The following is a 14140-nucleotide window of genomic DNA, read 5'->3' as shown; positions in this document are numbered from 1 at the left end:
CTCAGCTCCTCCCCTCTGGTTTGTTTGCACGTTATTCTCTGCATGTTATAAAATTGTACATATCTTTACCTTATCTATATATTCTACTAATAAATTCTGGGTGTTTATTCAAAACCTGCCAAGGAGTCCAATTCCTTTTGTTGTCCCTTTAAATAGTTTGTAAAAAGTTCCCATTCTTCCTTAAAATCATGGTTGTCCTTCTCTCATAGTTTATATGTTAATGTCAGAGGTTGTTACGGCTACTCTTGAGTAACAACTTTCCACATACTTGTCTTTTAAAGAGTCTTTATTGGTGCACGTTATTTACAGTGTGGTGAGCTGTCGGTTTCATGTCCGCTTATTCCGTCTCAGAATCCGGCACTGCCCCTTTTCGCGACTTTGACCAACATAATAACCTAGGGAGAGCGAATCTCCTCCCCTTTCTCCTCCTCCTTAATTCCGGTGCTGGGGGAAAGGGCCTACATTCCGTCTTTTCCCTCTCCCCCCTTGCCATCTCTCTCTCTTCCCGCCTGTGGAGCAGGGGCTCTTCCATGCTGCCGGAGACCTGGCTCTCTCTCCCCGCTTCCTGACTAGCCCCTTCAGACCCTGTGCTTTCATGGCTGCTTGGGGACGAACTGCTCCTGATGAGAGGGGGAGGTTCTCTGTAGTCTCTCCCCCTTACAGTTAACTTTGCCAGTTCCGCACAGCTCATCAGTTTTTCTTGCCGTTGTTCTTTCGTTGGGCCATGCACCCTTCTTCAGATACACTGAAACAGTGTATTTTCGTGCATGCACACGAAAGCTCGTACCAATGACAAACTTAGTTGGTCTCTAAGGTGCCAATTTTGTTTCGACTACGGCAGACCAACACGGTTACCTACCTATAACTGGATATGATAAGTGATGCTAGAAAGATGTTGAAAGAAAGGACCCTTCTCTGTGCTAATCAATCTGTACTATCAGCACCATGGCAAGTGCCACTTACCTATCTAATGGGCTAACGCCCGTATATAATCGTTATAGGAAGTTCTCAACATTTTTTAATATAAAAAAACCCAATTCGGTGGAAAGAATGTGCTGGGTAATGAACCTGGGTATGTTTATCTAAACAGAAGCCAGCAGATTGTGCAAGTCTAGCAATCAAGTCTGGTTGAGAGCAACTGAGACACGGAATGTGTTAAGTGTCATTTTAAGAAAAGGACAACGGAGGAACTTGAGGGCATGGGTTTTTTTTTAAAAAAAAAATCACCCTATGCTCCCCCACTTCCTATAGAGAAATAAAGTGCTTGTGCTGAGTGAGGGGTGAAAGCAAGCTCTGATACCAACACATGTACCATTTTATAGAACAGCACAGATATAGTCATAGCTGCCAAGTCTCCCGTTTTTTGTTGGAAACCCCCGGATTTTAATCCATTTCCCGCTATTATCCCAAATAGAAAAAAATCCCGTAAATCCCCCGATTTCCTACCTGCCAGGGAGGCTCCTTCTGCACATGTCTGGACATGCGCAGAACCGATTTCGGGTGCCACTCTGCCCATGTCTGGGCACCGGAAATCGGGCAGCGCCGACACCGGAAGTCGCTTCTACGCATGTCCAGACATGCGTAGAAGCGACTTCCGGTGCCGCGGCGCTGCTGATCCCGGATTTTTCAATGGGAAACTTGGCAGCTATGGATACTGTATAGTGGAAAGAAAGTGCTCTCTGCAAGGCCTAAATAGTACAGTAGTACAAAGCTTCTGTTCAAGGCTGTCTGGTGTTCTGAACAGGAGCATTCTGTCGGGGCTTGGGAATACCCTGCAAAAGGTTGTTGCAGGAGCTCACTTTCTCTGTTTAACACTGAAGAATTTGTCAGCTGTCATGGAATTAAGTTCCATGCATTTGTATCTGCACATTTTGTAGCCGTAACATGAAACCTGTTAGCAATCTTCACTGAAGTGATATGTAGCTCGGTTTCAATAGACTTGGGTAAGTTCTTTAATGCCAGTGAGCTATTGAACTTTGCAACTGAAACAATCTCAACTGAAAAAAATACTTGATTGTCTAAAAGGTTTGTCTTCCTTTACTTTGGAAGAAGCTTTGTGGAATCTTAAATACAAACTGCAGTCAGATGATCCTTCAGATCGTGGTTTGGAGCACTGAGTTTTGTGTGTGTGTGTGTGTGTGTGTGTGTGTGTGTGTGTGTGAGAGAGAGAGAGAGAGAGAGAGAGAGAGAGAGAGAGAGAGAGAGAGAGAGATGGTTTCATTGCACCCACTGTATTTACTATTTTTTACTATCTGAAAAGTGTTGCTGCTGTTTAAGCTTATAGATCATAATGATTGGGAATAATAAATAAAACAATTGTTCACATTAGATTGTGTGGGTGTTTTTGTTTTGTTTTTACGGATTTTATAAACAAACTTTTCAAGCACCATTTGTTGTTCATCCCTTTAGGTCAGGGGTCTCCAGACTACGGCCCAGGGACCAGATGCGGCCCAATTGGCCTGCCAATCCGGCCCGCGACGACCCCCGCCGCTGCTGCCCGCTCTTACGGCGCGCAGCGGGGCAGTGCTCTTCCGAGTCGGGAAAAAAGCGCCGAAAATCCTTTGTGCGCATGCGTATGGGCCTCTCCCGACACGGAAGAGGTCATTTCTGGTGCACTTCCGGGTCGGGGGAGGCCCATACGCATGCGCACAACAGATTTTCAGCGCTTTTTCCACCCTGGAAGCGCGCCGCCACGCCAGTAAGCACCCGTGCGCATGCGCATGGGCGCGCACTCCCCCGCCCACCGGCCCGCACAGGCGCGAGCTCCCCCGTCCTCCGGCCCGCCGCACGATCGGCGCGGTGGGAACCGGCCCAAACGCCGGTAAGTCTGGGGACCCCTGCTTTAGGTTCAGGGGAAGGGAAGGAAGAAGGGTAAAACATTAAGGGTATACTTTTCATTCCTAATGTTTCAAACCAAACCATGATTCAGTCAACCATCTTTTTATGTAGCCACAGTGTTTACAGCATGAAAATGAAAAATGTTGGACAAGCAGAATCTAACAGGATTAATAATAATAATAATAATAATAATAATAATAATAATACGGTAATAATAATAGTATCCTGCACATCTGGCTGGGTTTCCCCAGCCACTCTGGGTGGCTTCCAACATGTAATAAAACCCTAATAAAACATTACACATTAAAAGGCTTCCCTATACAGAACTGCCTTCAGATGTCTTCTAAAGGTTATATAGTTATTCATCTCCTTGACATCTGATGGGAGGGGGTTCCACAGGGAGGGTGCCACTACTGAGAAGGCCTGGTTCCCTGTAACTTTGCTTCTCACAGTGAGGGAACCAGCAGAAGACCCTTGGAGGAAGACCTCAGTGTCCGGGCTGAACAATGGGGTTGGAGATGCTCCTTCAGGTATACTGGGCCGAGGCCATCAAAGGCTTTAAAGATCAGCACCAACACTTTGAATTGTGCTCAGAAACGTACTGGGAGCCAGTGAAGATCCTTTAGGACCGGTGTTATATGGTCCCAGTGGCAGTCACCAGTCTAGCTGCCGCATTCTGGATTAGTTGTAGTTTCCAGGTCACCTTCAAAGGTAGCCTTACATAGAGCGCATTGCAGTAGTCCAAGCAGGAGATAACCAGAGCATGCACCACTCTGGTGAGACAGTCCGCGGGCAGGTAGGGTCTCAGCCTGTGTACCAGATGGAGCTGGTAAGCAGCTGACCTGGACACAGAATCAACCTGTGCCTCCATGGACAGCTGTGAGTCCAAAATGACTCCCAGGCTGTGCTCCTGGTCTTTCAGGGGCACAGTTACCCCACCCAGGACCAGGGAGTCCCCCCACACCTGCCCAACCCCTGTCCTCCAAGAACAATACTTCTCTCTTGTCAGGATTCAACCTCAATCTGTTAGCCACCATCCATCCTCCAACCGCATCCAGACACACAGGACATTCACCGCCTTCACTGGTTCTGAATTGAAGGAGAGGTAGAGTTGGGTATCATCTCCATACTGGTGGGCTCTCCCAGCAGCTTCATGTAGATGTTAAAAGCATGGGAGGGAGGACAGAGCCCTGAGATACCCCACAAGTGAGAGTCCAGGGGTCTGAACACTCATCCCCCAACACCAATCTCTGGACATGGCCCGGGAGGAAGGAGCATACTGTATTTAACTTGTCTGCATTCAGCTTTATACACTTAGCAAAAAAAGAGAGAAAGAGAAAGGGGGTGGGTGTCCCAGGAGGAAAAGGACTTTGACAATCCCACCTCCCACTGAACCCAATGTGTTTTGACTACATGTGGATTTGGCTTTAGGAGCACTCCCCAGAATGTAAACCCAGCGTAAGTTGGGGCATACTGTACTTGGGATCTCAAAACACTTAAGATCCTTTGCAGTTACAGCTTTGTTTAATTGGAGTTCTAGAACATTAAAGGTTTTCTGAAATGTAACTTTAATATGCATCTTCTAAGGATTTCTGAAATCTATGTAGCTTTTCTCCTTGTGTGAAATAATGTATGTTGGATGAAAATGGCTGTTAGAAGTAGCACTTGATCTTTTAATGCTAAACTTTCTTGTTTTATGTTTTAAAAAGGGTCTTTCATTTAGTTTTAGTTTTTTCGGTAAATGATTATTCACACAAGTTTGTCACGTTAATCCATCTAGTAATTTCTTTTGACTTGTCTAAGGTTCTAAAACGTGTTTCTATCTTCTAGGCCCAAATGTCAGCATGATTGAGAACTGACTCAGAATCTCAAGACTTTACTTAAACATCTGATACGTGAAAGGAAGGGGTTTAACAGACCACTAACCATGGCAGATCCTTCAGTCGAAGTTCCCTTTTCTGTGATTACACAACCACAGCTAATTGAGGTAAGTAGAAACAGTTACAATATTTTTACTAAGCTCTGTTGCTAAATTTTTACGTCAGTGCAATTGTCAAGCTTACATTTCTAAGCTCTCATGTAAAACAATCATGTACCATACTAAATGGCAAGAGTTGACAGTTGGTCAGCTGAAAAGGACCTCAAGCTGTGACATATTTCAAGCTTTTTCTAGCTACCACCACTGATAGGGTTTCAGAAGTGTTTTTTTTGTGGGGGGGGGGTGTCAGGGGAACTCCCTACAGGGAGCCTCTCCCAGTCATCCTGACCAGCATTTTGTCCAGCGAGAGCGGTAGCAGCGGGTCAGGTGGGGGGGAATGAGGAGGGAAGCGGAATGGAGGGAAGGCTCACTAGCACCGCACTAGCCCACAGCTGGAGGAGGGAGCGCAGCCATTTTCGGCACCCAAATTGAGGCGAGCGCCCAAACATAGAGTGAGAGGGCGGCGTTTCGGGGTGCCCAAGCTATTATGCTGGCCCCGAAGCAAACGGGCACCATTGCCAGATTCTGCGAGTGACTAGTAGGTCATGTTTTCTGCTATCTGCAATAAAACCTTTAAAGACAGAATGGACTGGAGCGTCTTTACTCAGGAGTAGCCGCAACAACCCCCTGACGGGGGACGACGGGGACTTAACTTAATTCAGCTAACATTTTGCAAATGTAGTATAGGTACAACCATATCTGGTTTTGCAGTACAGGAGATAAATTGGCTAGAGGCCAACACAAATATAGCCTTGTGAAATGTCTATATCCATTCTTAAAGGACAAAATGAGGGAATCCTTTCTCAGATGATTTTGAAATAAAACATATATCCAAGATGTTGTTAAACTGTTACTGTAAAATGTACAGTTGATAAACTGTAAACTGATAAAGATGTTCGTGGAATTCTGTAATGTGTAGACAGTGCATGTTATTGCTAAGAAGTAGTGTATCCTGAGAAGTAATCCTCTGACAGCTTTTTTTCATTTTTGGTATTCCTGTTACGGAATATGCTTGTCAGCAGAGTAATTGCATTTTATATTCATTCCCGTCAAACCCCACCCCCACCCCCAAATGATTAACCTTCCAAAGTTACATGAAGATGAATTGTAGTGGCTTAAGATAAGATGGAAAATATGTGAAAAGCAAACAAATTGAAACAATCAGGGGAGCCTCCAAAATGCATATATTGAATATATGCATTATATTCCAACTATTAGCCTTTGAAGGAAATTCTGGTTTCAACATCTTGGTGTTTGAATCTTGTCTTGCACCTCCTTGAAGTATTTTAGCAAGCAGAATATTATTGTTCCTAACTTAAAGGACGAAAGGAAAAGTTCAAGAAAAGCCCATTATCTATTTTCTCCTATTTGTATTTTAGTTTGAAACCTGAGTATATAATATGCACCAACTGTCAAAGAAAGTCATATGAGCTGGACAGTTGTGTGTGACAGGGGAGCTTGTGCAAAGTGTGCGTTACCAAAAAGGGATTTTTAGCAACTGGGAATCTGTGGAAACAACTGTGTGTCGAGGAGGTCAGAGACCTCTTTTGGAAGCTATGATTACAAACCCAAAGAGACCCTGTTGGAAGCTATGATTACAAACCTCCATAGACTGCCAGGAAAAAAACCCAAATAGGGTGTTGACCTTCCTTACTATTTATTCATTGTAAAATTACTACAAAGGAACAACAAAATGAAAATAGCTTTCAAGGGAGAGAAATAGAATATACACAAGGAAGTCATATTGTCCTTAACCCTCAAATGGGTTTTTTTCTTGAGAAAGAGTGAAGGAATAGCCTAAGCTCAAAGTGCCACATTCCCTAAGGGCTACTTCCAGCATTTTATCACTGTCATTTATACAAATTACATAGCACACTCTTTCACCAGGGCTGACATTGTGTTAAGCTGAATCCAGTGGCAACGTACAAAAATAGTGGTGGCCAAGACAGTTATGACCCACACGACACACACTTCCAAAGAATTTATGTAATCAGCAGAAACCCTACTGTGCTTATCAGGGGTTTCTGGTGACTACTCTCGAGTAACGACGCTCCTCAGGTTACTTTTCCATAACGTGTTTATTAGTGCTGATATGTACAGTGAAGCAGGTGCAGAAACATGTCTTCTCAGTCCGATCCAGAATCCGGAAGTGCCCCTCGGCGGGAACGCCCCCAACATATAAGGCGCGGGACACTGAATCTCTTTCCTTTCCTCCTCTTTCGTAATTCCAGAACCGGCGGAAAGGGTCTGCTTTCCATGTTTTCCCTCTCCCCCTGGTCCCTTTCGCTCTCCTCCCGTCTGTGGAGTCTGGGCTCTTTCATCCTGCCTGAGCCCGGGCACTCTCTCTCCGTGTCCTGACTTCCCTCCCCAGAGTCTGTGTTTCCTTCGCTACTCTGTGAGGAGCTACTCTTGATGATGGGGGGGGTCCTCTGTACTCCCTCCCCCTTACAGTGCTCATCTGGATTACTCCACCTCTTGCCTTCCCTCCTGCCACACTTCCTTTTCTGCTGTGGTGTCAGAAAGCCAAGCATGGGTCTCATTCCCTTAGATGCGGGAGAGCCCTGTCATGCTGCTTCAAACCAGAAAAAAAATGCACTGCATATTCTGGCCTTATATAATCAATCAGGCTATGATTTTTAAATGTGGTTAGCATTCTCAAACTCACAGTCTCCTACTATGTAATAAAACATGCTAACTATTATTCTGTATATTGTTCAGCAAACAGCAAGAGAGAAGCCCACACAACTGGCTTTGGGGTTGGGGGTGGAAGAACCTCTAGAACAGCAAGTGGGGGAGGTATGGCAAGATTGTTCTGAAATGCTTGTGCAGTGGAGATGTTCAAAATAGGGCAAAGTTGAGTAGGTTTGCACGTCACATTTAACCACAGTTTATTTTAAACATTTGCTCTTCTTCAACTTCAGAGAAACAAACCACAAATAATGAGAAGGCCATCTTGTAGTTTGTTTCCTCTGGTAGTTTGTTTCCTTTGGTCCACCAGGAGTAGGGGAGGAACAACTCACATTTATTTTAAATTATGGTTTAAAGTGATGTAAACCACAGAGCCTAGGGCTTGCCAATCAGAAGGTCGGTGGTTCGAATCCCTGCGATGGGGTGAGCTCCCGTTGCTCGGTCCCACCTAGCAGTTCGAAAGCATGTCAAGTGCAAGTAGATAAATAGGTACCACTCCGGCAGGAAGGTAAACGACGTTTCCGTGCGCTGCTCTGGTTTCGCCAGAAGCGGCTTAGTCATGCTGGCCACATGACCCGGAAGCTGTCTGCGGACAAACGCCAGCTCCCTCGGCCTGTAGAGCGAGATGAGCACGCAACCCCAGAGTCGTCCATGACTGGACCCAACTGTCAAGGGTACCTTTACCTTTACCCATTACTACTAAAGATGGGCAAGCTTCCTCTCCCTCATGTCAGGTTAGCTCAGAAATTAGTTGAGCTATTTCCCAAACAACTCCCAAGCCAGTCCAGTGTCTTGTCATGCTCTGGACTGCCCTTCTCTTTAAGGATAACTGGCCAAGTCACTGGCAGTGGAAGCAACAGCATATGGGGAGAGAGAATTAGAGGAATCTATCCTTCCAGGACAAGATTAAAGTCTCTTGGGAAGCATGAGCTACATCTCCTGCAGCTTCTCCCAGGGTCCACTTGGTCCACCAGGTCTTTTGTCCTGGCACGTAGTTATGTGGTGCAAACCTCCCCACATCTCTCTCCCCTTGCCCTACCACTTCTCACACCTTCAGCAGCCTGGTAAGTTATCTTTAAAGTGGATGGAGGAGGGTGGGTTGGGAATTGCATGGACTGGTGTGGAGGGGAGGAGTGAAACTGGGAATTCTTCTCTGGCTCAGATTATAATTTGGGGCTTGGGAATGTGTTGAGTTTTTTTTTCTTTTTCTTTTTTGGAGGCAAGGCGTTGTTTCCAGACCAGAGCCCAGATAGGTTCACCAACCATCCCTATTCAATGCATTTACTTATTATGGAAATATATTAATAGTATCTAGAACAAAATAGGTAAATTTGAAATGGATACCAGTGACCACAGATCTGGCATATACTATACCACCTGTTAAATTAGACAGATTCAGCTCCACCAACATGTCATTTTCCTTAGGTTCTTTTTTAAAAATAGCCATAGTTTTAAAAGCTTTTGTTTTGTTTCTTTTTGTTTTGTTCTTTGCTTTTGATTGCCTGTTCTAGTGGTCTTTATTTTTCTGGCACAGCAGTACTTCCATATCCATCCTAACTTCTAACTCTGCTCTGTCTTCTTCTTTTCAGTCTACAGTGATGAGTGAACCGCAGTGCTACTACAATGAAACCATTGCCTTCTTTTATAACAGAAGTGGGAAGTACCTAGCCACTGAATGGAACACCGTGAGCAAGCTTGTGATGGGCCTCGGGATTACAGTATGTGTCTTCATCATGCTAGCCAACCTCTTAGTTATGGTGGCCATCTACGTCAACAGGCGTTTTCACTTTCCTATTTATTACCTCATGGCTAACTTAGCTGCTGCGGACTTCTTTGCAGGACTGGCGTATTTTTACCTAATGTTTAACACAGGACCCAACACTAGAAGACTGAATGTAAGCACTTGGCTCCTTCGTCAGGGACTCATTGACACTAGCCTGACAGCCTCTGTTGCCAACCTGCTGGCTATCGCCATTGAGAGGCACATCACAGTGTTCCGCATGCAGCTACATACCCGGATGAGTAATCGGCGCGTGGTGGTGGTAATTGTTGTCATCTGGACTATGGCTATTGTCATGGGTGCCATACCAAGCGTGGGCTGGAATTGCATCTGTGACCTATCCCACTGTTCCAACATGGCACCGCTCTATAGTGACTCTTACTTGGTCTTCTGGGCTATTTTCAACCTGGTCACCTTTGTAGTCATGGTGGTCTTGTATGCCCATATCTTTGGGTACGTGCGCCAGAGGACTATGAGAATGTCTAGGCACAGTTCTGGACCACGTAGGAATCGGGATACCATGATGAGTCTTCTGAAGACCGTGGTCATTGTGCTTGGTGAGTACGTCTGGCAGATTTTTTCCCCTCACAGCCATCCCAATGGGACACCATTCAATCCTTGCTGGGAAGACTCATTTCCCGCCAATACTCTTGTAGTATTGCGTTTCAAGAAAATGCTGCATGTTGAAAGTATTTCATGATGTACAATACACATTTCAGTTGTGCCTTATTCTGTGACTGTTTACTCCTAAATCTTCCAAGTCATAGACTGCTGGGATGAATGACTTGCTCAGTTTGCACTCCTAATTTTATAAGATCACTTTCATCAACACCAGCATTCTAAATTGTACAAGTTACAGAGTTAACATCTCCCAGTCCTGCACCCCAGCTGTATCCAGCATTTATCATACAGGTGTAAGTGCCGCCGCAGTCTTGGAAGGCCTTCCATATGAGCTCCAGCGATTGATGCTACTAAAGTACTGTGGAAAGGAGGCTCACTGAATTGGCTTCCTCCTTGCTCATTGGAAGGGACACTTAACTTTTAAGGCATAAGAAAGGCCCTTCCATGTTTAATAATAACAATAATAATTTATTATTTATACCCCGCCCATGTGGTTGGGTTTCCCCAGCCACTCTGGCCGGCTTCCAACAAAATATTTAAATACAATAGTCTGTTAAACATTAAAAGCTTCCCTAAACAGGGCTGCCTTCAGATGTCTTCTAAAAGTCTGGTAGTTGTTTTTCTCTTTGACATCTGGTGGGAGGGCGTTCCACAGGGCGGGCGCCACTACCGAGAAGGCCCTCTGCCTGGTTCCCTGTAACTTGGCTTCTCGCAGTGAGGGAACCGCCAGAAGGCCCTCAGCACTGGTATGGCATACAACAAAATAACTATCTGAAGATATTATATTAGGGTCTTTCTGTTTGATAGTTAATTCCTGGCATGTGCAGTTTAGCATGTCTTGGCGCCAGATGGTTTGCTGGCTATTATTCAGCATACTTTTATTCTGTTGGTTCAGTATGAAAATATCTACATTCTGAAAGCTGGATGTACATTCAGGCAGTTAATAGGAGAGAAATGCACATTTTCCCCTGCTGAAAATATAACAAAGGCTTTGCATGTTAGTGTTAGTCATACCTGACTAATCCTCACTAAGTAACAGTGATGATTCTTACATTGTTTTGATAGTAATTGTTAGGACCGAAGCCAGCACGTGCTGTGGCTTTCAAAATACACACATAGCTTTCAGCAGCATCAGCCCTCATTTTGCAGTCTCTCTCTAGTGTTTACATGCACAGGGATGTGAATTTAACCATGGTCCATTATCCTTTACTAATTATTGTTTGTGGGACTGTTAATAATAACTTCGCTAACTATAGAAAAGAAGATTATCCCTCTTTCCCCCTTAACATATCTACAAGCAATATTGTAAGAAATACAGGAAACCTAGGCAGCTGTTTGAATGAGTTATGCTAAAAAATATTGGAAGTTAAAACTAAAGAAGAGGATTTTCAGGAATTGGCGTTTGACTACGAGTGAAAACTAATTTCAAGAAGAGATACTAAGTTGACTCTGCCTTTGGCATAGAAAGGCAGGACATAAATATCAACACAAGTGGGAAAAAAAATAATCCCACTTATTAAGGTGTAAGGCTTGTTGATCTTAGTGGGATTGACTTCTGAGTAAACAAGTTAAGGACTGTGCTGCACAATGGTACTTAATTCTAAGCAGGAGCGGATGGCATGGTGCAGACACAACACTCACCTGATCGCTCATCAGTTGCATCACTGCCACTTACCAGCAGGTGGAGGTGCAGGGGCAAGGCCAACACTGCAAATACACCAATGGAGCCAGTCTGGCACTCTTACTAGTGCCTTGCCCCTCTACCTCCCAGAAAGCAGAAGTGACATGAACAACCAGAGGCCAGGTGAGTGCACCACCCCGTCGTCATCTAAGGCCCCATCTGCACTTAAAGCAGTATTATATCAATTTAAGCAGTCATTACATAGCGCAGATGGGACCTAAATAAGCATGTTTAAGATTGCACTACACAAACACCAGGGGATGCCAAGTGCAAATGTTGTTTTGATGGCTTACAAGAAGAGGTTGCCTGGTTTTTCAGAGGTGGTAGTTACTTTTAAATATATAAAATAAAAACATTGCCTTATTGGCCCAAATATAAGCCGTACCCACAAATAAGTTGCACCTTTTAAATTGAAGGGGGGGGAGGGAAGAGAAAGACAATATCTGGACTGCTTCCGGGGGTGGGGGGAGGGGACAGGCGGCTTTGCTGGCAGCCTTCTTCCTTCTTTCCAACGGCTTAGGGGAGGCTTGGGAGTGGTGAGTGGACTGTGCGCCGTTGCCCCGCTGTCCCAAGCTGTTCACTGGGGAGGGGGAGCCACACGGCTTTGCCGGTGGCGTAAGGTCGCGAATATAAGCTGCACTTTAACTTTTCGCTGTTGGAATTTGGGGGGGAAGTGTGGCGTATATTCAGGCCAATTCAGGAGAAGAAAGAAATGTGTTTAATGGTTCCCTGAGACCATCTTTTTAGAAGTCTATGAAAGCTTAAGCAATTTTATAATTAAAACTTATAAACACTTCTACAGAGTTCTGAACACATTGAGGATAAATAGATACTGAGATCCATCACAACGGAATTTGCTGCCAAGGAGTGTGGTGGAGTCTCCTTCTTTGGAGGTCTTTAAGCAGAGGCTTGAAAGGCATATGCCAATAATGCTTTGATGGTGTTTCCTGCTTGGCAGGGGGTTGGACTGGATGGCCCTTGTGGTCTCTTCCAACTCTATGATTCTATATCTGAATATAGCAATGTTTATTATTACGTTTATATTTTACCTTTCTTCCAAGAAACTCAAGGTGCTGTATGTGGTTTTCCCATTTTATCCTCACGGTCCTGTGAGATAAGTTAGACCAGGGGTCAGCAAACTTTTTCAGCAGGGGGCCGGTCCACTGTCCCTCAGACCTCGTGGGAGGCCGGACTATATTTTGTGGGAGGGAAATGAACTAATTCCTATGCCACACAAATAACCCAGAGATGCATTTTAAATAAAAGGACACATTCTACTCATGTAAAAACATGCTGATTCCCGGACCGTCTGTGGGCCGGGTTTAGAAGGTGATTGGGGCCAATCCGGCCCCCGGGCCTTAGTTAACCTCTACCCATGGGTTAGACTGAAAGACTATGATTAGCCTTGTGAGTTTTATCGCTGAGTGGAAATTTTAACTAGGCTTCCTTAGGCCTAGTCTGAAACTGGACTCTAAGCACAACATTGCACTGGCTACCCAATATCTGCCTGTCAACCAAAAGCTGTAGTTTTTGATCAGACAATTAACAAATTTGAATAGTACCCCAAGTAGTCCAAGTATACATTATTTTTTAGTGTCAGAAGCATGGCTGTATGGTGTTCATCACCAGTTTACAGTGGTGCCTCGCAAGACGAATTTAATTCGTTCCGCGAGTAAATTCATTTTGCAAAAAATTCGTCTTGCGAATCGCGGTTTCCCATAGGAATGCATTTAAATTTCTTTTTTTTCGCCCATAGGAACGCATTAATTAAATTTCAATTAAAATTCAAGACGAATTCGTTTTGCGAGTCACCATCAGATTGCAAGACGCATTCGTCTTGCGAAAAATTCGTCTTGCAGGGCATTCGTCTTGCGAGGTACCACTGTAGTAGACTTCAGAGAAGTGGGAGCATAATACTTTCTGTTTGGACTTTCTGATTTAGACTTCCATAACTTATCAAGCACTTGGGTTCTTCCAAACTGAAATGTTTTAATGGAGTTCCCAAGTAGAAGGTCAACCTGCCAATTATCCCTCATTTTTAAAGAGTTGCCATCATTGAAAGAGCAAATGAGTGGAAAATTCTCCATTCCACCTCAGGCATTTCTTTCTGTACAGCATGAATGGCAATGTTAGCAATCTGTCTCTGCCAAGACTGCGTTTCCTAGTCTTGGAAAAGCTAACTAGGCCTAATATATGCTCTCAGACATGCGTGTGGAAAAGATTACTGAATGTTTATCCGCATGTTGCATGGATTTTTCCAAATAAACTTTTGGCTTTATGCATCAGTAAACCTTGTATACAATACTGTGTGGAGAGAGAGAAGTACTGTACTCTGGCTTCTCCATTGCCCTAGCACCTGGTGGTTGCATCTGTTACCTGAGACAAAATGAAGTCTCTTGCTGCGAAGGAGGAAGAATATATTTGCGTCCTTTTAAAGGAAAAGTCCCTGCAGCTAGCTTTCAAACAAAGTTTGAGCTGCCTTAACTCTTTTTATATTGGGAGAATTAGGTACATGCCAAATCCGATTACTGGATAAATGGCATTTTAATGTTTG

General features: G+C 44.4%; 1 protein-coding gene across 1 annotated transcript in view; it reads left to right on the top strand.

The window, feature by feature from the left end:
* The window catches only part of LPAR1 (lysophosphatidic acid receptor 1), a 52343-nt gene that overhangs the window by 14731 nt on the left and 23472 nt on the right, over nucleotides 1–14140 (top strand). The window contains exons 2-3 of the mRNA XM_035140876.2: nucleotides 4669–4825; nucleotides 9094–9841. Of these exons, the coding sequence (XP_034996767.1) occupies nucleotides 4766–4825; nucleotides 9094–9841 (808 nt within the window). The 5' untranslated portion in view covers nucleotides 4669–4765. The remainder of the gene's footprint in view (nucleotides 1–4668; nucleotides 4826–9093; nucleotides 9842–14140) is intronic.

Source organism: Zootoca vivipara, chromosome 16 (assembly GCF_963506605.1).
Source record: "Zootoca vivipara chromosome 16, rZooViv1.1, whole genome shotgun sequence".
NCBI lineage: Eukaryota > Metazoa > Chordata > Lepidosauria > Squamata > Lacertidae > Zootoca > Zootoca vivipara.
This window is presented reverse-complemented; position numbering and strand designations above follow the sequence as displayed.